The sequence below is a fragment of the Manis javanica genome, chromosome 4, assembly GCF_040802235.1.
Source record: "Manis javanica isolate MJ-LG chromosome 4, MJ_LKY, whole genome shotgun sequence".
In the NCBI taxonomy this organism is placed as follows: Eukaryota; Metazoa; Chordata; class Mammalia; order Pholidota; family Manidae; genus Manis; species Manis javanica.
The window spans coordinates 93813354-93838886 of NC_133159.1; the positions used below are offsets into that span (position 1 = coordinate 93813354).

General features: G+C 44.3%; 1 protein-coding gene across 2 annotated transcripts in view; it reads left to right on the forward strand.

Moving 5' to 3' along the window:
* The first annotated feature begins 724 nt into the window (after positions 1-724).
* CASQ2 (calsequestrin 2) overlaps positions 725-25533 on the forward strand; it is a 63568-nt gene continuing 38759 nt past the window's right edge. The window contains exons 1-2 of one of the 2 annotated variants that reach the window (XM_037020030.2): positions 725-1231; positions 22633-22717. In XM_037020030.2, coding sequence (XP_036875925.1) covers positions 998-1231; positions 22633-22717 — 319 coding nt within the window. In that variant the 5' untranslated portion in view covers positions 725-997. The remainder of the gene's footprint in view (positions 1232-22632; positions 22718-25533) is intronic. The other variant, XM_017650414.3, reaches the window with a different exon arrangement.

Sequence of the window (25533 nt, forward strand, 5' to 3'; positions counted from 1 at the left end):
CTAGACTTGGCACCAGTCTGTCTCTAAAGAAGGGGAAAGGGACAAAAATGATACATTAGGGGCTACCAGAGATGGTAGAAAAAAGTCTAAGAGAGTTTCTGAGGTAGACTGTTGAACCTATGAATTTTAAAATGGCAGTGGGCTTTCCAAGCATGGGCAGAGTTTAGTGTGGTCAGGGGTTGAAGGAGAGGAGGTGTGGCCCCAGGCCGGCTGTCCCTGTGTCCTTCGCCATGACTGGCAGAGCCTCACGGCCCTGCTCCATGCTGGGGCTGGGTCTCTAGGAGGGGACGGGAGGCAGGGAGATGTAGTTGCACAATGTGATGTCCCCCTTGGGGCTCCATTTTGTTCCCATGTCAGCAGTGAGTAAGTAGGGGATGAGCAGCCTGGCAAGAGGGGACAGGCCGAACTGTCTCCCTGGGGCAGTGAAGGGCTCAGTGACATCTGAGCGGCCTCGTTACATGCACACATCTCCATTTGCTTGTGGGGCTGTGGCCCCTGCTCTCTCCTCCCATTTGCTCTTCCCTGACCTTCCTGCCTCCTTATTTCACGTGCGTTTGCCTCTTTCATCCCGCCTCCTCCCTCTCCAGCACTCTGACAGACTACCAGCGAATCCCTCAACAGAATCATATCTAACTTTTTTATTCATTGCATAGTTTATTTTTAGCCTGAAACAACTGCATCCTAAAAATGGAGTTCCTGATGAGACAGGGGCTGGGCAGAGCTATGCGAGGTATCTGGGGCTTGGCTGCCCTGCCTGGCCCTCAGTCCCCACACGCATGTGTGTGCGAGCCTCTGCTCTCTGCATTCCGAGCCCACTATTACCACTAGCTGGACCCAGGAGGCAGAGAGCTGCTTCTCAGACCAGGAGGGTCAAAGGTAAAGGACAGAGACAAGTCCTCCTCTCTGCTCCCACTCCTCTCAACAAGTCCTCTAAGAGTCTTCCAGCCTCTTCCCTGCTCTCGGTACTTCTGGGAAAGAAAAGCAAAACTTTTCCCATATGAAGAGAACACACCTGCTTGTCATGGGGGTCTACATGCTGTCCCTCTGCAAGGCAGAAGAGGGGCTGAACTTCCCCACGTATGATGGCAAGGACCGTGTGGTAAGCCTTACTGAGAAGAACTTCAAGCAGGTTTTGAAGAAGTACGATCTTCTCTGTCTCTACTACCACGAGCCTGTGTCTTCAGATAAAGTTGCACAGAAACAGTTCCAACTGAAAGAAATTGTGCTTGAGGTAAGCCGGGGGGCATGGTGGTGGTGTAGGCCAGCAGCTGGCATGTGTGAACGAGCTTACAGAGAATATATTACGAAGTCCTCCTGCATTTTCCTCTCATTAAGTCTGAACATGTTCGTGTTGCAAAGCTGGGATGTCTGAACAACCACGGGTGGGTCTAGACTCTTAAAATGGGGGCAACTGGGTGTTCTGCACCATGTGTAAGTCTGACTTATAGTCCGTCACATGGTGCCCCCTCTCTTGCTTTTCCAAGGGCAATAGCCCCAGCTACTGTACCTGAGAGCATGTTAGAAGTATTGGTAAAAAAAGACTGGCTGAAATGAAATTCAGGGGCTATTTGTGATTTTCTCTCCGTGTGCTGATGCCCCACTCCTTGCTCTCTCCACTCCCCATGGCCCCGGAGGCAGGAGTCATCTGACCTTGTCTCTCTTCATGGGTCAGCTGGGGAATATCACTAAGTGATTCTCCTCTCTTGTGATTTGGTTTCAGGCAACATTACACAGTGTAGATGTGTGAAGGTCTGAGCCGCACGTTCATTAACACGATTTTTTTTTCCCTTGGAAAGTTCAGGTGTCAGTCCAGGTCAGATGCTGAAGTCAGTTTATATTTTTTCTACATTACACAGCCTGTCTGTAAACCTGGCATTAGTCCCTATTTTGAATCCTTTGTGAGTGCCCCAGGGATGATTCCTGCAGCTCCTCCTATCGTTTGAGGTCACTTAACTTCAGGAGCACCTCTGAGCGCCAAGAATCCTAGCAGTCACCAACATCCCCTATCAGGCCTCATGCCCCATCTAGCCCCAGAAAAAGTCTGTGAAAAGGCTGATTCAAGAATTATAGCAGTTTATTAACCAGCACCATCAGAAAGCTCAGCTGAATCAAATACTTTAACAGAATTCACATATAAAACCCATGCAGATTTGAATTCTCAGAAAACAAGTAAACAGTAATAAACCTCATGAAAACATTCTGAACATATTTAAATATCATTGATAATTGAAAAGCACTTCAGAATCCTAAGTGTCTCATGATCATCATAGAAAAACCTATTTTCAGAGGATTTATCTATGGTGGTGTGGTCCTTACAGAGAGCTCTGGTTGCCAAAAACGCCAAGCATTTAAAAAATATTTATCACTACTACCATTACATTTTCTCTCAGGCTCCATCCTGGGGGCTGGATGTGGAAGGTCGGTTCTCTCTGCAGGTTGCAAGTGAAGAGATAGTGGGTACGGTTATTAGGTCTCTGTACCATGTATTGGAAAATCACAGGCTGGAGTAAACCAGGGATACAGCACAGCTGCTGCTGAGCCAGAGAAACCCTCACTCACTGCATCTCAACCTGCCTCTGCAATTGTTGACAGGCATTGTAATGGAAAAGTTCATTGAAGGAATCATGGTTCTACTCTATATGCTCATTGCTGTCTAGTTAGTCCAGAACTCAAGAAGTGATTAGCAAGCCATGACCCCCATCTCTGATTCCTTGTCATACATACACCCCTACATTAACTCCCCCAAAATTTACCTCCCTCAAAGACTAATTCTGGGCCACATGCAAAATCATGAGAAGGGACTTTCCCCCAGGTTCCCCATCCCTTCAGGCCCTTGATCCCAGAGTCCCGGAGACTTAACAAGGTGGAAGTTCGGGCATAGGAGGTAATTGATGCTCCCAGGAGAAAAGAACACAGAGCTCTGGATTTATATTCTTACTTTGCCTTTACTGGACACGACATAGGGCAGATGACTTAATTTCTCTGAGCTTCATTTTTTATCTACATATGGAAAAAATAATAACCAGTATACATACTTATAAGATAATAAAATAATGAACATTTATTGAATGCTACCATGTGCAGGGACTGTTCTAAGCACTTTGTGTATGTTAGCTGGTTTAATCTTTATGGTATTTCTATGAGGTAGGTAAAATTACTATCCCTAATTTACATATGGAGAAACTGAGGCACAGAGAAGTTGAGTTGCCCAAGATCACTCAACTAGTGAAGGTGAAGGCAGTCTGAGCACCTACCCTGAACCATGGCTGGAATGAGATGGTGTACAATTAGGCACCGGATATCCTGCTGAGGATCCTTTCAAGAGCTTGCCTTAAATAGAGCCTCTCAGCCCTGCCCGGCCTGAGGATGCCGGCTGTGTCACCAACAGGGCTGAGGAGCACATAGTCCTGAGGGCACCACTAATGCCAAGTCCCAGCTGGGGTGGAGGCCAGGCTCCCTTAGTGAGGACAGGGGAAAGAGGTGGGTCTTTTCTGAGCTACCTGTCAGGTGCAGGCTGTTGCTTAGAATCCAGGACAAAAATGGCTCCAAGAATCCCATGGTGGGAAGGAGAATATGATGTGAGTCTTCACATTTTCTTCCTGGTAAAAATAGTTGTTTTGCCCTCTTAATTCGCTGGATCCTAAGAATGCATTAAGGAAAATAATCTGCCAGTGCCTGGGCTGTGGCTGTTGGAGGGCTAGAAGAAGAGGAGGCAGCTCTTCGTGTACCTCCGTGACAGTGAGGTCTCAGCCACGGGCAGGTGGCACCCGGAGAGCCGTCATCTTTTCTCCCAGTGGTTTAGGAAGGGGGCTTCTAACGTTTCTCACCAAGCCCACTGTGACCCAGTGTACACAGACACCCGCCACAGATGAGGCCCAAGTTTCATAGGATGATCCTTATCATTATCTGGGGATACTTGGATTTTTAAAAAATTCTTTTGTCTTCTATTATATTCTGTTATGTTCATGTCTACTCTGTTCTGTCTCACTTAAAAAATATTGATCTCAACCTGTTAAATTGACTTTCCTCTCCAATGTTATGAGTCGCCCCCTACTCCCCTAATCCAGGTTGAAAAACATGAGGGATTTGTAGGGGTTAGAAGGGTAAGGATTAGAAGCTCATAATTCATACATAAGGGCATTCCCATCCTGATCAAAATCCATAGGAGCTATGGTTAGTTGTGTGTATTTTGTCTGCTACTCTAAGGGATGACGATGAAACTTCCCCATCCACAAGGTGAGAAAGTCTCTGCCTGACTTGGGGCCTTGAGATGCTGATCAATTAGTTACACATCTGTCAGTTACTCCAGGTTGGGCCGGAGGTAGATGCTGTGGACACAGGGAAAATGAGGCTTGTGAGCTTCCTAATATGGAAGAAATATTTGGAAAAGCCACAGTGTAATGGGGTCACTGTAATAGTAGAGCAGCTTCTAAGGTTCTCTGAAAGTGCCCAGAAAAGGGGAAGAACCTGATTTCTGGAGGAGGTGTGGGAGGCATGGCAAGGAGGAAATGGTGAGAATGAGTAGAATTTATCAGACAGATAAGCAAGGGCCAGAAGAGAACCAGGACAGCGAAGATTCTGACAACTCTCAAATATTTCCCTGCCCTGCTGGCTTTTCTGTAAAACTTGGCCATGAGGGCCTCATTCCTTTAGGGTAACATTTGTATTCCTACTTAGTCAAGCCCCTTAGGGAGATGAATCCTTTAAGATGTTGGCAATCACTTACACCTCCAGGTGACCAAGTGTGAGTTCTGTGTGAAAACAGGGTTTGATAAAGTGAAGGGGAGAAGGGAGAGAACATGAGGTCACTAAAAACTCAGGCAGAAAAAGGGCAGGTGAGATGATGCCAGGAGGTACCAAATCAGACACTGCATCCAGGCTGGCCACAGTCTAGCTCTAGAGGGCCCCAGGGTTGTTGTTCAGTACATAGTTCTACATAGATGTCCTGTAAATGCTTGTGGAATGAATGAATGAAATGTTAGAGCTCAAAAGAATCCTGAGAACCATCTAGATTGTTCTGAACCCCTCACCACATAGATGTCACTTACACAGCTGGTAATTCTGATACCTGGCTGGGTACTTCACCCACAAAACAGCACACATTCATTTAGAGATGTCAGAATACGTGGCAAGGAAAAAGAAGACAATAGAAGTAGCCATCCAGAAATAAACACTGCTAATGTTCTGATAAATTTCTTTACAGTATTTTTTTCTATGTGTAAACACACATTTTTCAACTGGGTTTATACCATCTATACAGTTCTGTCTCCTGCTTTTATGCATTTCGGTGTATTGCAAGTGTTCCTACATCATTAAATAATTTTAGATTCTTGATAAACATAATGTTAATGCTGGCCTAGTATTCCATTGTATGACTCTATGTATTTTTAAAATAATTTCTCTATTTTTGGATATTGACACAATTTCCAGGGCTTTAAAAATCTTTGTCTATTCAGATTTTCATTGTAGTTTTAATGAACATTCTTTGATTTCTAGCTAGACTGAATTTTTCATAAAATTGTTTGCCATTTGCATTTTTTTCTTTCATTAATTTTTTTCTATGCCTTTTCCCCATTTTTCTATTGAGGTGTCAACACAATTATAGAGGGACTTGTAATTTTATACACTGTTCCAATTAGCTTCAACCAAGATAGTAAACTTAGTCCCACTACAGTGGCCAGATTGTATTAACATTGCAAGGCACAGAGGCACCAGCGATGGGTATGCACAATGGTTCCAATTCCTCCTTGTTCTTTTGTTTTCTGTTTCCCAGTGCAAACTGCTACCCCTATCAAGTTTGCTAAACATTGCCAGGGAAAGCCCTCCAATGTCACAAGTATGTCTTGGGTTGAAGTGCTTGAGAGGTGGTGCGCTCTAACACTGGCTTCCAAATCAGGGAGCTCTAGGATCATAGAAGACGTCTGTCTACAATTAGTCTCTGTATTTATAAAGAGGAGATAACTGTGGTCTTGTGAAGACTCGCTGAGGTAGCGTGGCAGGACCACAGCTTTGGGCACATGGACGGTTCTCCCCAAATGCTGGCTCTTTCAGCCCACGCTGCCCTTTTCAGTCACAGCCCAGTCTAATTCCAACACATTACAGACTGAGGTCACCAGGCCACTTTCAGAGGGCCCAGGACTGCTTATTCACAGCCAGCCAAGACCCGGGGGTGGGTGGGTGTTGCCCATGAGCACAGAATTTTGATGTCCCCCATGTTCAGCTCTCCCTCTGATCTCCAAGACATGTTGAGTCTGTATCTGATACATTAAGCAACCCTCATCAGCACCATTTATTAAATTAGCCCCTTCCACATTCTCAGTCACACTGCACCTCAGTCTTTAAGAGGTGTTCCCAGGTTCCGGTAGACTCCTTTTAGCTTACTCTTTCTGTCCATGGAGACGTATGTTGGAGTTCTCCCTTTAGAGTTGGCCATCTTCTAAGGCAACCTGAATTCAGAGCAAATCTGGTAATAAGGGTAGTGAAAAAAACAAATGGAATCAAGTACGTATGGGAAAGGACTAAAATACTGCTTGTGAGTTAAAAACATAACTGAATGAACCAACCTGTCATGTGACAATGTGACAGAAGGATACCTTGATGTCCAGAGGAGTCTGCGCTTGCGGAGCATGAGCAGTGTGGCCCACATTATGGGTTCCTGCCCTGTCTGGGAATGGTGTCATCTCCCCTAACTCAGGTATGGGGCATCATTTAAGGTCTTCCTCTTTCCCCTCCTGCCTTCACACAGATCTTCTCCCTGAGTCCAAGGCTCATTCCCTTTCCTCTAGACTACTCCACTTCTAGGAAACCAGCATTCCAACCTGAAAAAGAAGATAAATGCTTTTTTCTAATGAGCTTAGGATCTCTTGGCACACTCTATCACATTTCATATTCAAAGTTGATATTGTTCACTGGGTAATGTGTGTTTTGTAGGAGCAACTAAACAGGCCAACCTGTAACCATTATATATTGATTGGATCTGGAGCATTTTAGAACATGAAAATAAGTATTGTGAATCCCCATGTAAAAATATTAATTCATCAAATATCCATTGCTCTTAACAGACTCTCAATAATCTTGGCATGAATAAATGAATGAGTGAGTCAGTAAATGGATGATGAAAGAACAATGCTTTCCACATTGTGAACAGTAAAAATGGATTCAGTTTAGGGTGAACTAGGCTCACTGGGCTGCAGGTGATCTGGGGTCGTGCCACAGAAATAGCCACATCATCCTGATAGTTGCATGCCAGGTTGACCTCCACCAGAGTGCGAGGTCCATGGCTACTCCTCAGTGTCCCCTCTGAGAGGCCTTCTCTCTTCCTGTTTGAGGAGGTCCCACTTTAGCTCACCAAATAAAAACTGCTGCCATTCCCACACAGACTGCCCAGCAGCTTTCTTCTAAGCCCTCTGGGATACTAAATGGCAGGATCATCATGTAAAAATGGTTGGAAATGGCCTGTCTACTTGCAGGAAGACAGGTTATTGTTATGACCAATTTTCCAGTGCTAGTAAGCAGATTATTTTCCAGTAATTTTTACACAGCTATTCTAGCACAGATTATTCATTAAGCCCAATGGGGTCAGAGGAGAGGCTGATTATCATCTACACCAGAATCAAGAATCAGAATCCTGTGCAATGTAGGCCTCTGGGTTCTGCTGCCATTTAAGTAAGTCTCTTCATGCTGCTGATCTGGGTCTGCCAAGGCCCCTAACAGAGTGAGCTCCCTTCTCTGTTCAGGCCTCAGTCTCCTCATCAATTTGTGTATCATTCAGGATGGGAGTGACAATCTCTACAGAGTCTGCAGTGTGCCCAGTGCCATTGACATGACTCTTGGGTGCACTTTCTGAGCATGGGCATCCTCGTACATCCAACCTCAGATGAGGGATCAGTGCTTGGACAAAGCAGACAATGGGAGGTCGCAACGCCTGAACTCTTACACTTACTACTCCATCCAAGGCAAGTCACAGATTGGCACCTCACTTGATTCATCTAGAGAATCAGTCATGTAGTCTCTAGCTCAGTGAATTAAAAGAATTCAATGAAAGCAAGTGAATCAGAAGTCCTTGTAACATTATAAGAAGCTGTGCAAGTATCTGGTATAATTATTTTTGTTATGCTGGTTACTATTTAGGATATTAATCTATGTAGAATGCCTGATTGATTGCCTGAAATAGGGCCAGTGCTTACCAAATGCTAATTCCCTTCACCTGTCACTTGAAATTTAGAACATGTTCTTGGCCAGTTGCAGCAGTTATCAACCTTGGCTGCATATTGGAATCACCTAAGGAGTTGTAAAACATCCTGGTGCCGGGGTCTTATTCCCAAGGTACTGATTTAATTGGTCATGGGGGAAAGGATGATATCCAGGCATTACAGTGTTTAAAAGCTCCCTGGGTGATTCTAGTATGAAGCCAAGTTTGTGGACCACTTGAACCTTGATGCTCAAAATACAGACCCTAGGGCAGCAGCAATAGCATCATTTAAACAGGATCCCAGGTGATTCACAGACACAGTGAACTTTGCAAAGCACTGGCCTCTGGAGCTGGAGAAATTCTCTGGTGGCCAGAATCACAGTGCGACTGCTTGGCCTTTTGCCTGCTGACTCTCCGGAGTGACACTGGGCTGTGGGCATACCTCTCATCCGGAGACCTGCTGAGATGTTACGTTGGTTCTGGGGCTGCAGGGGCTCCGGTGTGCTCTCGGATTCAGTCAGGCCTGCCAGGGGGCTCCCACTGTCCCTTCACACAGTCCCCTTAGCAGGAAATGATCTGGGCCTGTGGGAAGCCTTACACTACTTGAGAAGTTTCCAGGTGAACTGAGGGTTTTTCTAAGGTCAGATCAGACGGTGCCTTTTCAAGTAATCTTCGGTCAGGGTTGAGGGTGTACCTTCCAAAAGGGAGGAAAAGCATCTATTTGGTGCCTGTGGCAAATGTCCTTATCCCGCAAAGAAATGACAAATCTGAGAACCCTGGAGGTATAAGAATATGGGGTACTAAGATGTTAAAGGTTTAATGGGAAACTATAGAAAAGGTTCTTAGAGCAAACTGATGAGGGTTCTATAATGTAAAGTCAAGCCTGTGGGCACCCAGATATTCATTCTTTCCTTTGTTCGCCAAATATTCATGCACTGCTTACTTTAAAATGCAGATGACAGACCCCTGGTATCTAAGGAGATGGTCTTTTATTGATAAGGACTTACTCCTTTAGTTCTATGCTTAAATGTCACCTTATCAAGGAAGTCACTTCCTGACCACCTCCAAACACTCAGGTTATATTCTCTCCTCTACTCTGTTTTTCTCTAAAGCGCTTGTCTGGTTGATTGCATATTGTCTGACACCCCCACAGAATGTAAAACCCAGAAAGGCAAAGACTTTATTCTCTTCACTGCTGTACCCCCACACTTAGATCAATGTCTGACTCACAGTGAGAGAGAACTCAACAGTGTTTGCTGAATGAACAGAAGAAATGGGGGGGGGAAGGGAAACAGCACTCACTGTGAACGTACCACAAACCATGCCCTATGTGGGCATTTTATGTTATTTTATTGAGTTTTTACATTATCTCACATTGTAGGCAAAGAAATTATGCCAAAAATCAAGGAGAAACTGCCCAGGGTCGCAAAGCTGTAAAACGGCAGAGCATGAAACAGGATTTGAATTCAGAGCTGTTTGGTTCCAAGTGCCATGTTCCTTGTACTGCACCAAGGAACAGCTGAAAGGGATCGCTCCGCACTTGGAAGCGGTGCCAACTTACAACAGAACAAGTATCTTTAGTTTGTGTTCTGGATTGTCACCTCCACTTGAGCAATGTTTAATTGTTCAGTTGGACAATGTGTGGAATCAAAATGACCAGTGTGAGCAAATGGGCTATAATGCTCAGCAGCTTCTTGAGATTTCAGGTTTTACTGACTGGCTGGCTGCCTGGATGGAAAGAGGGGAAAAGCAAGGGATTATAAATACATTGCCTATATTAAAGATACATGTCTCCTTCATCTCTTTTAAAATTAAATTAATTTTTAAAAAAGAATTGAGTGGAATAGTAAACAATTTGGTTGAACCTGTCAGATTCAGGCAACTATTTGTCATCCTTGCTTAATCTCACTGAAATATGAGTAAAACGGATTTTTTTATAAAACCACAAGACTCTCTGTCCAAAGTATATATTCAGCACGGGCAGAAACTTCTGGACTTTAAAAGGCTGACCCTGCCTTCAAGCCTATTTAGCACTGGCAAATATCCCAGTGGTTACATTTCTTAATCCCAAGAGAGGCAAGCAAAATGTAGTGGCTGGAGTCAAGTAAATCTACAGATGGAATGATGTGGGGACAGTGGGCAGAGAATAGCAACACACACAAGATTCAGGTATTTCTTCCAACTGTTTGCTACCCAAATATGGCATTCTCCAAACTTGCACCTGCTGCCCTCTGAAAAATCAGATGAGGTCAGGCTTATTTTGGTTTGGCTTTGAGAAGGAATCCTCACATAGAGCCAGTCCTGTCTCAGAAGATGCAGACCCATGCTCACTCTTAAATTGCAGACCTCCTCAGAGCCCAAGTGCACCAAACCATGCCATGAGAGTCTGTTGTGCATTTCTCAACGAAACACCTGGTGCTTGGGGTGAGGTGGTGGAAAAACAGAAGACCCAGAGTTGAGTTGGTGATGGGGAAATTCTTCCTTCCACATAGAGAATTAATAGAGAAACAGAGATTTTACACAATGGAAAATACTGTTGAGTCAGAAGCTTTTAGACCACTGGAAGCTTCTCTCACTACAGTGCTGGAGTCCAAGCAAAATGTCTAGTCATCATACCTTTGATGTAGCCGTTCTAAAATTTTGAGGTAGCCCAACAAAAATTTGGCTCCCGAAGTTATAATTTTTAAGTGGAGACCTGAGATACTGTGAAAGTCACCCCCATAAAACTATTATAAGGACTAGTATAATATAAAGCAGTAAACTAAAAAGTGAGAGATAAAATCTGCTTCAGAATCACAAGATTTTTCTTTACAAGCAGCAGCCCTACTCTCCCGTCGTTTGCGCTTGCTGGGTGGTGTGCAGGGGTTTACAATAACTTAGCATTTACAATAACTTGTTCCACCAAGCAAGTTAGTCCCCCAAAATATTGAACCTGTACAGTGAGGCCTCTGAGGGTCCCTTTCCTACAATCTAGATGTGGTTTTAGCCAGATCAGCTGTTTGGACAGCCGGGCAGGGGAGCGGCCAGCGTGCCATCGTGCAGGGCGCCGGGGCTGCCAGAGCCTCTTCTCCATGCCCGAAACGCCGGCTCCAGGAGCACCCGCCCGCTGCCCGCGCCAGGCAGGCCTCTTCTCCCCATCTGCTGTGTGCCACGCGGGAGGTGAGCCAGGCCAGCGACAGGTTACTTGCGCACGCGCCCACCCGCCTCTGCCTTACCCTGCCATGTGCAGCCCCCCCGGCCCAGGACGCCCAACCAATCTGCCATCACACACCCGATTTACTTGAGAAGGAAATTAGGGTATCTCTCGGGCTCAAAGGAAAAAAGGGAACACCACACATTAACGGCCACGTGAGATGCCACCTGGCACCGCGAGGACACAAGCTTTGGAGACAGGCCCACCGGATTTGAGTCCCGGCAATGCCCAGGCGTGGCACTGGCCATGTGACCGCAGGGCAGGTCCCTGAACTCCTCCAGGCTCAGCACCTTCCTTTGTAAAACAGGAACCACTCCACCTTCGTCAGAGTTGGCACAGAGAGAAAGGTGAGATGTATGCAGCGAGCCGCACGACAAAGGGCTGTTTTTGAAACTACCCTGAATGAGTGTGAGAAACTCCACACGGCACCCAGGTTAGGGGCCTGTCATTAGTGGATGTCATCAAGATAAATACTAGTCAGGCATTTCACAAAGTTCAGCAGAGTCATATCAGGTTTCTCTTCTGCCTTTTAATGTGCAATAGAAGGGAGACAAGTCACAGATCCCTTCGTCCAGTTACTCTTTTATGTTCAGGAGGCCTCTCCACCAGCGGAACGCTTTGCCACCATTTTTTTTTCTTAGATGAGGCGCATCAATCTGTGGAAGGTTTGGTTAGAAAAGGGCTGCTTACTCCCTGGTTGCAGGAGTAAACTGAATAATTCAAGGGGCTCTTCTGAGGGGGACCAGGGAGGGGGATATCAGGGCAGGCTAGGCTTTGGGCTGCCAGACCACATTTTCACAGGCTCTCAGGAACAGCTGAGAAAAGTCAGAAAAGAGCATGGCCTGGCCCCATGTCAGTCAAATCCACTTTTAAAAATTCTATGACAATGATATTTTTAGTATGAACAGCAAAACACCCAGCCTCCCTCCTTCCCTCAGTTTGGATATCGCAAGATGCTACACCATGAGAGATTGGGATTGTACAATGGGGATGGTTGTAGAGCAGAGGTTTGCAACGTGTGGGCCTGGGACCAGCAGCATCAGCCACGCCTGGAATGCATTTCTTGTCATAAATGCCAGCCCTTGGGTCCCATCCCAGACCTGCTGAAACAGAAACTCTGAGGTGGTCTCTGAAATCTCTGTGTTTACAAGGCTTCCCTCCAGGTAATGCTGATGTGGGCTCAGGGTCAAACTGCCAGCTTAGTATGTAATGGCTGTAATGGGTTTGCCCTGTGGTGAATTTCCAGAGCACATTCACTAAGCACTTGCATACATGTTACTCCTGCAAGAATGAGATCTTATTTTTTTTACATTAGAAATTTGAGATCAGAGAAATTGTGACCTGCTCAGAGTCCCACAGCTGATAAGTAGCAGAACTGGGATGTGGATCCAGGTCCCTCTGGGACCCAGGTGTAGGAAATGTACTTGAAGAGATGAGACCTTGGGCTCTGAAGCCAGTCAGGGCTGGGATCCCAGTTTTGTCACTTAAGTGCTACGTGACCTTGGGCCGATTGCCTACCCTCTCTGTGCCTCAAGTTCCTCATCTGCAAACCTCGACTTCATGTGGATTTTGTGAATCTTCAGTAAGATAACTCATGTAAGGTGTCGGAGCAGTAGCACATTATCTGGCCTATAGTAAATACCCAATAGATGTTATTTGTGTTACTGTTGTTACATTACTTCTCAACATGGTGGAGAGGGAAGAATGCCCGGCGCTGGCCCATGGGTCTCTTCCTTGGCATTGACCAAAGTCAGAGTACAAAAGGGCCAAAAGAAACAATCAACACCCTCCCTCTCCCCTGAGGATGTTTCAGAGGCCAGCCCATTCCAGCCCACGAGGCCCCAGTATTCACTCAAATCCCATAAGACAGCAGTTCTGCTGCCTTGCTTGCCTCCTGCACGGACACATCATGTGCCAGCCCCCAGCTATACATAGCCTAAGCCTCATTTGAGGGCGCTGGAAAGTGACAGGAGATTACCAGGGATCAGCGTCAGCTCTCTGGTTTCAAGGGAGGACACACAGTTGTTGAATCTCTTGACATGTCGCCAGATGGCATCAGGGACAGTGGGTAAAAACAGCCCTTTGGCTTGTGGTTTACATGGAAAAAGCAGGATTGCAGCCAGGGTATTTTTAATAACTGGCCTGAGGGACATTTGCCTGGAGCATAGATCTGTGACATTTTTCTCCAGGCTCCCCAGTCCTCAATTTTTTCAGGTTCTTGACTCTGCAGAAAATAACCTCCACACAGCTCCCTTTTCTCTACTACCCACACCTTCCCCACCTTCCATCCGACCATGGAGCAAATTAGTCACTGTCCTCCATGAAGATAGTTCTGGGAAAGTGGTTCAAATGTAGCTTCCTTCTTCTCTGTCCTTGGACTAGGGCTGAGAAGTCCTACAGAAGGTTTGGACTTGGAGGGAAATCACAGACACACAGGGCCCCTGGCATGCTGCCTATGCTATCCCTGAGGCCCGGGGAGCAGTTACACGGCGCTGGTGCTGCTGTAATAGTTTCTCCCTCCTTCATGGGCAAACTTCTGAGCAAGTGGCCCACACCTGCTCTAACATGTCCTTGCCACCCACTCATCTTTAACTCCCTGTGCTTTGGCTTCTGTTCCAGCTCCTAGCTAAAGGTCATCATGACTTACCAGTCCTGAAAGGGCAGACCTTACAGTGGTCCCACTCTTTGTGACTCCCTGCAGCGTTCAATCCAAGCACCCGCTCCTTCTCCAGCTCCTCTCCTCCTGTGACTTTGGAGTCATGACCCTGTGTTCCTTGGCTTCCCCTGACTACTCCCATACTCCTCTCTGCCTGCATAGCCAGCTCTTCTCCTCGTTCAGAGGGCCAGTCCTCTACCCTGTGGCTTCCTCGTACACTCTCCTCCCCAAAGATGTCACCCATCCTCATCCTTCACCTCTTGCCTCCACAGCTGTACTGGGGACCTCTCCCCTGAGCTCCAGGTTGGCAGCTCCCACTCTTGGCTGGACTTCCACTGCCATGAACTCATTGCATCTAAATCCAAGCTGAGGATCTTGCCCCTGGTTCTAGCATGGCCTGGGATGTCACTGCTTATCCTCCACTTTGTCCCTCGCTGGAGACCCTGGAATCATTTTGTCTCCTTCCCTTTGGTCTACCTCCCTTCTCTCTGATAAGCCACAGATGAGTTACCAGTCAGCTGATTCTCCATATGTACCGTCATCTTACAGGTTCTTCTCCATCACTGCTGCTGCCTTGGTCCGAGGCCTGCTGTCCCCCACTCACCCGGGCACCTACCGTTTCCACTCTCCCTTCCATCCGTCTGGCCCATGCCCTCAGATCAGCCATCCTCAAACTCCGTTAGCATACCATTCTTCTCCTCCACATCTCCCAAATCAGAGGGGCTAGTCCTGGTATTCTGAGCCCCTCACACTGTCTTTCTCATATGCCTTAAACACACTACTCCTTTCTGAACCCCCAGATAAGCCCTGTCAGCTTGTTCTATACTCAGCCTGTACATTGACACCTCCAGACCTTCGCTTATGCCATTTCTTCTCCCTGGGAGGCCCTTACTGCTCTCCTCTGCCTATCCAAGTACTCCTCCTCGTTGAAGGTCTAGCTGGCCTCTTCTCTTGCAAGCATTCTCCTTTTTCATCAATTCATTTACTAGGAAAATTTTTTCTTCTTCTTTTACTGCAAGGTAGTGTTGTGGGCCCAGCTCTTCTGATTTTCCAAAGCCCAAACTCTCAGCTTCCATGTGAGATTGCTGCAGGTGTTCTACCTCAGATGGTAAAGGTGGCGCCTCCCAAAGGGACACAGTCCCTTTGAATGACAGCGTAAAGGCTAGTTCATATGCAGTATGGTTATGAAACAGTAATATGTTCAGTGTACAAACACAAAAGAGAGTAAAAATTTTGCTTTCAAAATGGGTTTCAGGCCTGAAAAAGCAGGTTTTCTTTAAAGTCAGGAATTGAATGTTCAGCCTATGAATTTGGGATTTTAAAGATGGGAGACGAATATGGCAGTGCTTATTACTTTTTATTTTATAGATGAATTTAGTAATACAACATCTCCAATAATTAATGTAAGCAGACAACATTAATATCTTATTATTTTCATTTTCTGAAAATGTTCAATGAAGCAATTTTTTATTGAGCTATATAGTTGACAGTTAACATCATATTAGTTTTGGGTGTACAACATAATGATTTGATATATGTAATATATTGTGAAATGACCACAAGTTTAGTTAACACATCCATCACTGCACATAGTTACTAATGTTTTTCTTGTGATAAGAACTTGTAAAATCTATTCTCTTAGCAACTTTCAAATATACAGTATAGTATTGTTAACTATAGTCACCATGCTGGACATGACATCCCCATGATGTCATTAAGTTTGTACCTTTTGACTATGTTCACCCACTTGGCCCACCTGCCACCCCCACTGACCCCTTGCCTCAGGCAGCCACCAATCTGTTCTCTGAATCTGTGAGTTCCGAGTTTTTTTTTTTTTTTTAATTCCCCTTATACATGAGATTGGAAGGCAAGGAACTAATATTTGTTGAGAGATCTACTCTGCTCAGGTAGTATACTAGGTGTTAGAGATAGAGTGGGGGGAGAACAGACATAGACCTGGAGTTTACAGGCTAGCAGATGGGTAGTTGATAGACAGATGAAGATACAAGTTAGCCTGTACATACAAACTGAGAAAGAAGTGTGAAGGAAAAGCACAGCCCAGTTCAGACTGGCAGTCAGGGAATGCCTTTTGAGGAACAGACATTTATGTGTAGACTTTAAGGATAGTAAGAGTTGGTGAAGAATGGTGGGAAGGGTCTTTTAGAAAGAGGGAAGGGCATACATGGAGGCAGAGCAAGACTAGAACAAGTTGTTCCCTGCAGGCAGCTGCAGCTTGTGCCCCATCTAGGGTCTGGGTGCACAACTGAGTGAGGTGAGCCTGTGCAAACACCTCCTGAAGCAGGAAAGAGCTTGAGGTCTGCAGGAACTGAAGAAGAGAGTATTAAGTAAGAGGCAGCTTGGCCCCAAATGAGGCCAGAGAGGCAGGTGGCCAAACCATGCAGGGCCTTGTAGGCCGTGTCAGTGATTTTAGATTTCATCCTGAGTGCATGGAAATTAAATCCACATGATTTATCACAGCCCACTAAGCTCCCATGATTAGATCCCCCTGCCCATGAGCTCTTTCCCCCTAAGTCTACATAGCCCTTGTTTTCTGTTCTAGTCCTTTAGTTACTTGCTCATTAGCTCCCTCCCTAATGAAATCACTAGGTCCTTGATGCTGAACTATGTTTTACAAACTTTTGTTTAGCCTGGGACCTTAATCATAGTAGGTTTTTAATTAGTAGTTATTGCTCTCTTTCTACCCCAATACATTAGGATTTGGTATTTTTGAATTGGCACAATGTACAGAACTCTATTCAGCTGTCATACTATTAAGAAGAAAACATAACATTCATCAAGCACTTATGCATGCCAAGACCTGTGCCAAGAGCTTTACTTGCACTGTCTCATTTAATCTTCAAACCAGCCTTATGAATAGGTATTGTTATTACCCATATTTTATAGCAGTCACAGCACTTACGACCAAGTCAGGCATTCATGTCTCTGATGCCAAGCCCCATACTCTTAACCATTGGGATATACCATCCACAGGTCATTTACTCACTTAAAGATGAGATCTGCTTCAACCTCACTGTTACAGTAGTAGCAGTGGTGCAATAAATATCTACACAATGCAACACAAAAAGAGAGAAGGGGTATTCTATGAATATCCACTTACTTACTATTGAATTATGCATATTATGTGATATGACTCTTTATAAAAAGTACTTTTTGTACTCAAAAGAATAAACACTGCTCAAAGCAATTCCTAATATTTCTGGAAAGAATGAGCACTGTGCTGATGCTCAGGAGCTCCCCGTACCAACTGATAAGAGATGGACAATAGGCAAGACCTATATAACCAGCCAAACAAAACCAGCAGAGGAAAGGTTGTAAGTCAACAGGAGTAAACTGCAGTTAGAGCTGAAAAGAGTATTCCAGTTTTCTGGGAATTTAGGAGACATATTGATTATCTTTTCTCCTCCTCATACTTGTAACACTTAATCCTGTAATTGGGGGCAATTGTCTCTTCCCCCTTTGGCTCCGAAGTCCCTTAAACTCATGATGTACTTGGGCCAGTCCATCCATTCATCCAAAGTATGCTAAGGAAATATATGAGATATAAATGAGGCACATAAGAGGCCCTTTCCTTTCAGGAGGAAAGACCCACAATACAGAAGAGACTTATACACACTACTAATGACTATAAAGTAAGTGTCAGAGCACTGTGTCCCTGCAACGGACTATTGGAATTCACAGAAAGGAGGCTGGTGTGAAAGATGAGTGTGGAGCTGGGATTTGCAGTCAAGGGTGGCCAAAGCTGGCAGCAACTGCAAGAGCAGTGAGACTGGGTGCAGAGGGTGGAGACAGGAACATGTGAGCTGGAGAGTTAGGACCAGAGCAAGAATGGGAGCAGGACCGAGCCAAGTGTAAGAGAGACACTGTCTGGCCTGCCCATCAGCCTGGTCCTGGGGGGAGCGGGTCATGTCAGGAGTCATCCCAGGAGGTCCAGCTTTGCCACAGCTGCTCTCCCTGCACCCAGACTCCTGGCTCTCTCTGGGGTTGCTGCCAGTCCAGGCCACCCTTGGCTTAGGCCTGTGAAGGGTGCTTGCTAGGGCTGACGGGCATGATGACAGAGCTCAAGTGGGCAGGCTTTGGGCCTAATCAGGGTGGGAGGTGAGCGTGATGGGACACTGCAAGGATGGCACAGAAGAGTGCCAAGGGGCAGGCAGGCAGGTCTCAGCTAGCATGGGTTGTGGCCCATCTGTGGCCACCGGCTCTGCTTTCCACATGTTGCTCAGAAAGCAGATGGCTATGCTTAGTTCAACAGGAAACGAGGAAAAACAGAACTGAGTTTGTCTGCGATAGTACCTGCACTTATATATCTTCATAAGTCACATATAAATGTCAACACGGTAGCTAGAAGGCTGTGTCATATGTGCCTAGGAGAGGCACACATTTGCACCCACCTAAACACCAACAAAATATGGGGTGTATACCTGGGAGAGGCCAGAGTTAAATTCTGTTTAATTCTCAGAATTAACCTCTGATGTTCTTACTATTCTTAATATTTCTCTCTTATGCCTAAAGTAGAGGGGCCAACAGGGCCAAGCACAGGCCCCTCGGTCATGGCTGGAAAACATTGTGCCGTATCACTTTCAGATTAACCAACAAACTCCTCGAGCAGTGTTTTCCAGTGTGGTATGAGATCTACTGCATCAGAATCATGGAGCATGATGGTATGGTTTGAAAAACTGTAGATTCCTGACTTCTCTTCTCCACGCTCCATGTTGATGCACAGGAAGGCCCACTTTCACCAGTGCCCCAGGTGATTCTTATGTACGCTGAAGTTTAAGACAACTGTTACAGGCTCATATTCTAGGAGCAGGGAAACTTACTAATATCACAAAGCATTAGGCCTCATCATTATTCATTTTGAATGACAGACAAGGGAACATTTTAGTTAATGTTTTGATAGTGCTAAATAGGACAGAGTGGCTTACCCTGAGAACCAGGAAGGGCACTCAAAAAATGACCTTGTCTACTAAATTGAATGCAATAGACTAAAGCCATGTGACTTTGCAGAAAGACTGACCTGTTTAAGCATCACAGGAAAGCACAAGGTAAGTCATAATGTAAACACTGATGGCGATGATGCCTTTCATCTTAAGCCTTCCCTAGTCTCAGCCAAAATCCAAGAAAGGAGATAGAACTGCCCAAGGGATGGGTGGTGTCACCTGTTGCCCACCTCTCTGCCCCAGAAACCAGGTGCACTCCACAGGGCAGCTCTCTGTGCTTCTGCCCCAAATCCTTAGCCTTGGAGGAATGGGAGTGGGCAGGAGCCAGAGAGAGAAAGAGAATGGGGATTATGTGAGAAGATGGGCGGGAAGAATGAGCAGGCAAAGAAAGCCCCAGAGAAGTTATGACAGGAGAGGAAATCTCAAGGGGAGGCCACAGACGCTGGGAACAACGAAGGAAGACAGAGGAATGAAGAGAAATTGAGACAAGTGACCATGGAAGAGGAGGCAGAGGGTTTCCAGCACAAGTTGTAGAGTCAGATCCAGGGCCAGTCCACCAAGAAAAAAAGATTTTAAAGGTATTCTCACCAAAGAAGAGAACTACACTACATGTGAAGCAAAAATTGATAGAACTAAAAGAAAAATAGACAAATTCCTAAGATCAAGGACAAGGTGTAAATGTCCACTCTTACCACCTTATTTAACACAGGGCTGGCAGCTCTTGCCAGAGCAGTAAGAAAATACAAGGAAATAAAAGGCATACAGACTGGAAAGGAGGAAATAAACTGTCCCTATTTGCAGATAACATGATTGTCTACATAGAAAACCACAGGAATCAAAACAAAACAAAACAAAACAAAAATCTCCTAGAGTTAATAAGTTTAGCTGGGCTTCAAGATACAAGATAAGCAAAACCCAATAATATATCTATATACTAGGAAAAACACATGGACATTAAAATTTTAAATACAAAACTATTTATAATCACCTGGAAATTTAAATACTTAGGTGCAATGTACAAGTCTTGTATGCTAAAAACTATACAATGCTGATGAAAGAAATCAAAGATCTAAATAAATGGAGAGACAAATCATGTTCATGAACTGGAAGACAACATAGTAAATACATAAGTTCACCCCAAGTTAATATGCAGATCTAACAGTTCAATGCAATTCCTATCAAAATCCTAGTAAGATTTTTTCTTATTATAGACAAGATTATTCTGAAGTTTACATGGAAATGCAAAGGAGCTACACAAGCTAAAGCAATTTTGAAAAAAGAAGAATTATATGGAAAGAGGTAGTCTACTCACTTTCAGAATTTGTTATAAAGCAGCTGTAATCAAGACTATGTGGCATGACAGAGGGACAGAACAGTGAAAGCAGAAATAGACCCACATAATTATGTCAACCCATCTTAGCAAAGGTGCAAAAGCAACTCAGTGAAAGAGAGGTGGCCTTTCCAAGAAATAGTGCTAGAAGACTTGGACATCCATTGGCCAGAAAAACATCTTCAACATAAATCTCACACTTTACACAAAATTCAGCTCAAAATGGATCATGGACTCAAATGTAAAATTAAAACTATAAAACTTTTAGAAAAAAAGTAGGAGAAAATTTCATGGTAAAGAGCTAGGCAAAAGATTCTTAGACTTAACACCAAAAGTACAATCCGTAAATGTAAAAACCTGTAAGTTGGACTTTATCAAAGTCAAAAACTTCTGCTGTGAAAGACCCTATTAAGAGAATGAAAAGATGAGCTACAAAGTGGGCGAAAATATTTGTAAAATGTATATCTACAAAAGACTAATGTTGGAGAATTCTCAAAGCTAAACAATCAAAAAACAATCCATTTAGAAAATAGGCAAAAGACATGAACAGGCATTTTGTGGAAGAGAACATACAGATAGAAAATAAGTACATGAAAAAAAATGTTCAACATCATTACCCATTAGGGAAATGTAAATTAAACCAGGAGATATCACTGCGTATCTGTTAGCATGGCTAAAATAAAAAATAGTGGCAATGCCAAATGCTGGCAAGAAAGCAGATCTGATCACTGATGACTGCATTGCTGGTGGGAATATGAAGTGGTACAGCCACTCAGGGCCACAGTTTGGCAGTTTCTTTAAAATTAAACATGTAATAACCATACAACCCAGCAATTGCACTCCTGTGTATTCATCCTAGAAAAATTAAGACAAAGCTTCACACAAAAACCTGTACAGAAATGTTTATAGCAGGTTTATCCATAATAGCTAAACATGTGAGGCTGAACCCAGCTGTAGTTCAGTGGATGAATAGCTGAACAGTGATACCGCTATACTGTGGAAATACTACTCAGCAATAAAAAGGAATAACCTACTGATACACACAAGCACCTGGATGAATTTCTAGAGAAATACAATGAGTGAAAAAAGCCAGTTCCAAAGGGTTACATATTGTGTATGTGAGTTTAACTCACATAACATTCTTGAAAAGATTATGGAATGGAGAACAGAGTAGTGACTGCCAAGGGTTAAGGAGGGGATGAGGATGAAGCAAATGGATGTGACTATAAAATTATGACATGAGGGATCCTTGCGGTTATGGAAATGTTCTGCATTTTGACTGTAAGTGGGTCTATTTCTGCTTTCACTATTCTGTCCTTCTGCCACTATCACACCATCTTGATTACAGTTGCTACCCATGCCAATACCCAGTTTGTGATATTGTATTATAGTTTTGCAAGATGTTACTTTGGGGGAAACTAGTTAAAATGTGCAAGGAGGAGATTAGGTAAAATGTGTCTATTTCTTACAACTGCATGTTAAATCTATAATTATCTTTTTTAAAAAGTTCAACTTCATATTAATATTTCATGATCTGTCTGGTAGCTTCTCCACTCTATTTTAAACCTCCACTCAGCCAGAGGGCAGGAATTAGATCTCAGTCAGTTGAGGGTCTCCCTACTTCCTTATATCTAAGCTTCAGGGAACTTAACACAATGCCAATCTTGTGCTTGGTGTCATTGTCTAAGCTGTGTCCACTCCAGATAGTTTTCAGCCATCTGTCCACCTTGGACACTGCTGCATCCTCTTCACCTTTGGGGCTGACAGTTCCATTCAAGGTACTCTACTAGTTCTTCCTCTTGAAGTGTTGTGGGGAATTCCAGGGGCCATCTGGCATCTATTTGCCAGATACACCCAGTAGGCATTCCTATTCCACAAGTTCAGGGGGCAGAAACCCTTGAGACTATGCTTCGCTCTTGGAGAGTGTCTCCTTTATTCTAAGGTTCTTTAGCCTGTCTAGCATCTTCTTGTGTCCCCACCTGAGTCCAGGTTCATTTGGTGGCTGGGGAAGGGCTCGGGGCCCCTTGTCAGGTATCAGTGGTTATCCAAGCACTCAGCTATGCTCTTCCACATCTTCTGTCTTAGGTCAGGTCCTCACATTTCTCTCTTCGGTTCTCAGCATTCTGCTGAATCATCCTTCCGAAGGGATAAGTATAGCATCCCTTGGCTACTGCTTGAGTTGGTCAGAGTAACAGAAAATATGGAGAAAAATACTCTTGTCAATACATCAAAATATTATTACTCCATGATGTTTTCTACATCTTTCTGCTCTCGGCCCACTTACTCTCTTGTCTTTCCCCTCAGCTTGTGGCCCAAGTCCTGGAACATAAAGACATAGGCTTTGTGATGGTGGATGCCAAGAAAGAAGCCAAACTTGCCAAGAAACTGGGTAAGTGGGATTTTTTTGGGGTATATCAGGAAGAAACAAATGTGTCCTGCAAAAAAAAAAGACGATTTCATTTCTTCTTGCATGATAATTGGACTGATTTTAAATAAATATAAAATGGTCCTGTATACTTTAGTCTTGGGTTGGGGAAGAGTTTCATAAAATGGAGTATCAGCCTGAATTGAATGATTTCACATTAATCATCTAATATATCTTTGTACCAATACAATGAAGAGGGTTTCTTCCTGGAGAAAATGGCACTGAAGATTCAGACCTTCATTTTCAGCTCCTAGAGCAGGCTAAAATGCTACCCTCTGTATTCCACTGCCACGGCGATCTCTCTGAGGGGGATCACATCTCTTCTTCATCACCTTATTTCCTTACCTCTTGGCTGAAATAGCCAACAAAAGAAAGCATTAATAGTAGTGACTCTGGGGTCCCAGCGGTTTCTAAATTTAAGGCTAAACCCCAGCTGGGCATTATCACCAAGGATGAGAGGGAGGATTTAAGTGAGCTATGGTTAAGTGACTGCTATGCAAGTTGTAATCTCCTGTGTTAGTCTGTCATGCTTAAGTGCAGTGCACTTTAAGATTCTCACACCTCTAATCCCAAGGAAAAGGGATATAGGTGGCTCCTCTAGTTTTCAAACACCCACACATATTGCTGCTCTTTTTCTTTTTCTGCATGACTGGTAAAGAATAGCTATTAAAAAAAACAGGAGGTTATAAAACAGGACCCTTGAAGAAAGGTTAATTGCACTGGGAGTAATAAGCACAGGAAAAGAAAAAAAAAGATTAGTGGTGGTTCAACAAATACCTACATGAAAGTTCATTATCTTGGGGAATTACAAACAACTATTTTCTATTTTATTTTCAAGGACCACCTTTTTTTCTTTTAAGATTTACATTTTGAAGACACTGTATAGATTAGACGCAAGGAAGAACTCAACTCATGACTCTAAAATGATAATGACTTATTAAGAATGTCTGCAGCACCTCTTCCCCTGGAGACAAATTACAGAATATTTTTTCCCCTTGAGCAGGGGAGCAAAGTGTGTTAAACTGTTTCGCTGGTCAAAAGCAGTTTAATGAATTCTTTCTCCTCCCTTTGCACCCATGGATTCTCTAGTCTTCTCTTTCACATTGTTTTAGGGAGAAGTTGAATTGGGGAGAATTTCTAGTAGATTTAGTTAGAGGGAAATGCTAGTGTTCCAGTGATCTAAACATTTAGGGAGGACAAGCTGGGTAAGTATTTGTAAGAATGGACCAGAAGATACTCTCCTAATGGAGGACATGATAGGGCTTGAGAAATCTAAATGAGCTTGCATGTTAATTGGTTTATTAGTTACCCACATTATTAAATCCTCACCCCCACTAGTGCATTTACTATCTGTCAACATAAGAAGATGTTACAGAATCACTGGCTATATTCTCCATGCTGCACTACCCTCCCTATGACCAACTTATGCTATGATTGAGATTTTTTTATGGGGGGCAGGTTCTTTCTGACTACCTGATGCTCAGAGTTTACAGAACAGCTGTATTTTGTGAACCTGCTCCTCTAACTTTGTCCTTTCTTCCATTTGCCTGAGTTGGGTCTCCATTAGGTTGTGCCTGAACTAGTGCACTAATGGGTTTCACTCAGCAAAATCCAACAGCAGGACACTGGCTGAAGTTCCCTATGGTGCCCTTTGTGATCAGTCACTGCCAGCTCCAGGGATTTACAAATGGTGCTCTGTGGTGTGCCAGGGGCTCTTCAGACATGTCCTGGGACACACCAAACAGTGGACCAGCCTCCCTTTCCCTAGAGATTCTGCAGAAGAGCTCATTTGGAGAAAGCATTCTCCAGCTAATAGAGACTTTGAAAACAATCTAAGAAATTAAGGTGCCATGCAGTGGGACTAAATGCCAGCCTCAGCTTTTCGGCATTCCTGGGGGAAATTCAGTTTTCCAGCAAGTATTTGTTAAAGTACATAGCATTTCTGCCAGAGCATAATGGAAGGTGGACAAGAAGATGCAGAACCTGCCCATACTATGAATCTATGCACATGTCAAAATTCATTGAGCTGTACGCTAAGGTTTGAGCATTTTATTGTATGTACCTCAATTACAGTGAAAAAGAAAAGAGAAAGAATCTGCCCTTGCAGCATTATCAGCTAAAACAGATGTGCAGAATTCAGCAGCAACAGAAAAGCAAGCTGTTCCTTCTGGCCCCAAACATTGATGGGGGGCCCTATGTAAGCAGACTCTGCAAGGCCCTGGGACACCAAGGTGACAGTGGTCCTGCCCTTAGCTTACATTACAGGGGTCCTGTGAATGGAGCTGGGAGAAGAGTGATTGGAGTGGCCTTCCTGGGAAAAATCAGTCCTAAGTGACACCAAAGGAATTGACTGGGATAAAGCAGATGGAGGTCACCCTAAATTTGGCGAACATCTGTGTAGAGGATCATGCTCTCCAACTTTCCCTCCATGTAGTCTTTCACATCAGCAAGTGGGCAAGAAGCCCAGGGAACTGCACAAGGATTAGGAGAGCAGTTTTCAGAGAATGCAGGTCTTCCCATGGAATTGGCATTAGGCTGTGGAGGGACTTGAATGGCAGGCTAAGGAGTCAGGTGGGCAGTGGGCATTTTGATAAAGAGAATGGGGTAATCAGTATTTTTGGAAATTTAAAGCAGTGGAAGCTGAAAAATAGAACTTTCTTTCAAGTTTCAATTTCCATTTTGGGAGCCCTTCAGAGTGTGCTTTAGAAGGAACTGATCCTAAGGATAATGCAAGTCGCCCTAATTGTGACCTCACTGTCACCCAGCGTCCCTGAGCCAGA